General features: G+C 43.1%; 1 protein-coding gene across 1 annotated transcript; it reads left to right on the forward strand.

The window, feature by feature from the left end:
* Window positions 1–753: 753 nt before the first annotated feature.
* On the forward strand, window positions 754–1,948 carry LOC147622990 (acidic endochitinase-like). The gene has a single exon (XM_086821796.1). The coding sequence runs from the start codon at window positions 885–887 to the stop codon at window positions 1,806–1,808; it is 924 nt and encodes a 307-aa protein (XP_086677922.1). The 5' UTR covers window positions 754–884; the 3' UTR covers window positions 1,809–1,948.
* The last annotated feature ends 1,406 nt before the right edge of the window (window positions 1,949–3,354 follow it).

Below are 3,354 nucleotides of genomic sequence, written 5' to 3' on the forward strand. Positions count from 1 at the left end.
TTATAAACCATGGATTAAGAGTGTGTTACATTCTCTTTTTAACAGAGTATCCTTGTTTGAGTATTTGAATGACATATGCTTTATTTGCTTGAGATTTGAATTTTACAAGATGTATTCGAAGAGTACACTTGGAGTTTTCATGCAATCTATACAATCCTTATTTAAGAAAAAAAGGCATTATAGAATGTTCATTGCACCCAAAGGGGCCATGATTTTAGAATGTTGTAAGATAACATAATAGTTTTGATAGAAGCGGTTTTTTTATTTTCCACAAAATCATATAATATTAACGCACATAACGGGTTTTTAATTCAAAAAAGGAACAAAAAAAAACATAAAAGTGTACTTTAATCATCCTCGAACTTACAAAAATGGTGTCTTGAAGATCCAAATTCCAAAGAAAAGGGGTTACACAATGCTATATTAATGAACCTCTCCAAAGAGTAGTATGTCACTATGAACACACTAACCCAACTTGCAAAATATTTACCTTATAACATCTTGGACATATGGAGTGTTTGCAAAATCTAAAATGGGGCCCTTTGGGTGCAATGAAGATTCTATTGTATCATGATATCTTACAAAATGAAGAACAAAATGTGCATGTCGTCAATATATATATATATTATGAGGGAGAAATCGATGCACTTAGGTTTGGGCGTTCTCTACTATGGGGATGTGCAAGTTGCATCGTTTTAGGCTTAACCAATGTCCTTTATTAATTAAATGGTGTGAACACATATCTATTTGCTTAGCTTGGAGCGGCGTGGCTGGCAAAGTCCATCTCTGGTTGAAGGGAAGTCGTCGTTCATTCTTGTGCCGTTTATAACGAGCGGGAGTGTGGGGAGGCAGGCTTAGTGTGTTTTTAGCAAGCGTGTCTAGCGATGGAGGCGATGTCCTTGATAATGAAAGGGTGGCTGGTTCTTGTAGTGGTGGCGATGGCAGCTACCGTGAGGGTGAAGGCTGCGCCGGGACGTCTCGTGGTCTACTGGGGCCAGAATGTTCACGAAGGCAGCCTTGCAGATACGTGCAACACGGGAACCTACAACATAGTAGCTTTAGGGTATATTGCCGTGTTCGGCAACGGACAGCCCCCAGTGCTCAATCTGGCAGGCCACTGCGCGCCTGAGTTCAACATGTGTGTCAACCTGACGACAGACATCCACAGGTGCCAGTCGATGGGGGTACAGGTGCTCATCTCGTTGGGGGGCGGCGCGGGCTCCTACGGGCTGGCCTCCGACGCCGACGCCAAGGGTGTGGCGCAATATCTGTGGGACAACTACCTAGGCGGCGCGTCGCATTCCAGACCGTTGGGGCCAGCCGTGCTGGACGGCGTAGATTTCGACATTGAGGCAAGCCAGAATCCCTACTGGCCAAGCTTAGCGCGCTACCTTAAGAAATTCCCCGGCAAAGTGCTGCTGTCAACAGCGCCGCAGTGTCCGTTCCCGGACGCTTACATGGGGCCCGGCAACGGCACCGCCCTTGGGACTGGCCTTTTTGATTTTGTTTGGGTGCAGTTCTACAACAACCCGCCGTGTGACTACGGCGGCAGCAGCACGACCGTGCTGCTGGCCGCGTGGGACCAGTGGAGTGCTGCCTCCAGCATTCCGGGCGGGCCTGCCATCTTTTTGGGCCTTCCCGCCACGCCCGACGCCGCCCCCGCCGGCGGCTACCTTCCCGCCAACGTCCTCAAGTCCCAAGTGCTCCCCCACATCAAGAAAAGCCATAGCTACGCCGGCGTCATGCTCTGGAGCCGCTACTATGACAGCCTGAGCGGCTTCGGTGCCTCTATCAGGGACAGCCTCTAAGCCCCTATTAGCGTATAGCATAACATAAGCCAAACCTTTGTCGTCTCAGCAAGGCTGTGTAATAAAAGTACCTTTATCAAAGTCACCGCACATTTTGTAAGATGTTATTACTGAAAATATATTTATTTCGTTTGAGTTGAGTAGGCTTAATATGGTTAACGAATATAAATAGAAATTTATACCTCTCTTCAAGCCTTCAATGTTGTTATCTTAAAATTGAATTGTGTATAACATGGATCATGACAAGAGAGGATTGGTTTAGATTTTTTAAAATAAAGTTTTAAATTAATAAAGATTCTTTATTTGGTTCTCTTTTTGTTGCAGAAATATATTTGAAATGATTATTTTTATGGTGAATTAGATGAGACTAAGTATTAAAGAAGCTAGAGATATCCCAAATGCAAGGTTTGAAAAGAGGGGTGAAGGGTATATAAGGAAAAGTGATGCACTACCTTTAGTATCAAGAGATGAGAGTTGAGGAGAGAGTGGAGAAGAGAGTAGTCATAACACCAATGTACCTAGTGTTCACTCCTCCATACATTACTAGCCAGTCCCTAAACCTATCTCTCAAAGTTTTGGCCCCAAAAAGATTATGTTCTTGTATAGCCATAATAGGTAAACCCCAAAAAGAAGCATTCTTAATACCTTTAACATTCCATGTACATCCAAAGCAGTTTCAGGTACCATGTCAACTTCCTCAACTTCCCTTTGTGTATCATCCTCTTTTTGAAAAAAAAAAGAGTGGAGTAGAGAGTGGGCTTATGCTTACCTTCTCTTCTATAATTCCTTAATTCATTGATTGAGACCTTGGGCCCTGGGGTTTGTGAGTGGCCCGCCGCACGGAGCATCTGCTTTGCAATTTGTTGGCACGCTTCTTGATGTGTATTGGCTGTTGTAGGTTACACACTTCTCAAGGTTGGTTGCTACAAGTTGCACGCTTCCCGAGGTTTGCTTCTTGATGTGCATTTGCTATTGTAGGTTACACGCTTTCCAAGGGTACACACTTCTCGAGGTCTAATGCTGTAGGTTTCTGTAGATCATATAACTTTTTGTAGGCTTGGCTTTGGTACCACTGTTGTAAGGAGGGCTATCAAGATGGTGACAACCTCTTACACGCTAATGATTGCCATCACTATCACTCTCTTTCTTTGTAAGATTAAGCATGGAACATAGCATAAAATACTGTGTAGCTTTCATTAACACTAAATAGAGAGTGAAAGAGAGAGAGAGAGAGAGATGCACGACACCACAATGGGTTAAATCTCCCCCACTTGTTTGATGGCTCTCTCCTCAAACAAGTGTATTTTTATTTCGGAGGGTCACTCTGTTAACCCCCTATGTAGCATGTGCATTCAAGGGGTATTTAAAAACACCCCTACTTAGGGATTTTTAAACTTTAAAAACATCTTTTTTGTAACACTTTTTCCAATAAAAGTATCCCTTTTGTACCAAAAATATCACCATTTTAATTAAAAATCCCGTTATGTATATAAATTTTATGTACCTCTACAAGAGAAAAAAACCCCTTCTGTTGAACTCATGTGCT

This window comes from Cibotium barometz, chromosome 27 (assembly GCF_041138505.1).
Source record: "Cibotium barometz isolate CiBa-2024 chromosome 27, ASM4113850v1, whole genome shotgun sequence".
Lineage (NCBI taxonomy): Eukaryota > Viridiplantae > Streptophyta > Polypodiopsida > Cyatheales > Cibotiaceae > Cibotium > Cibotium barometz.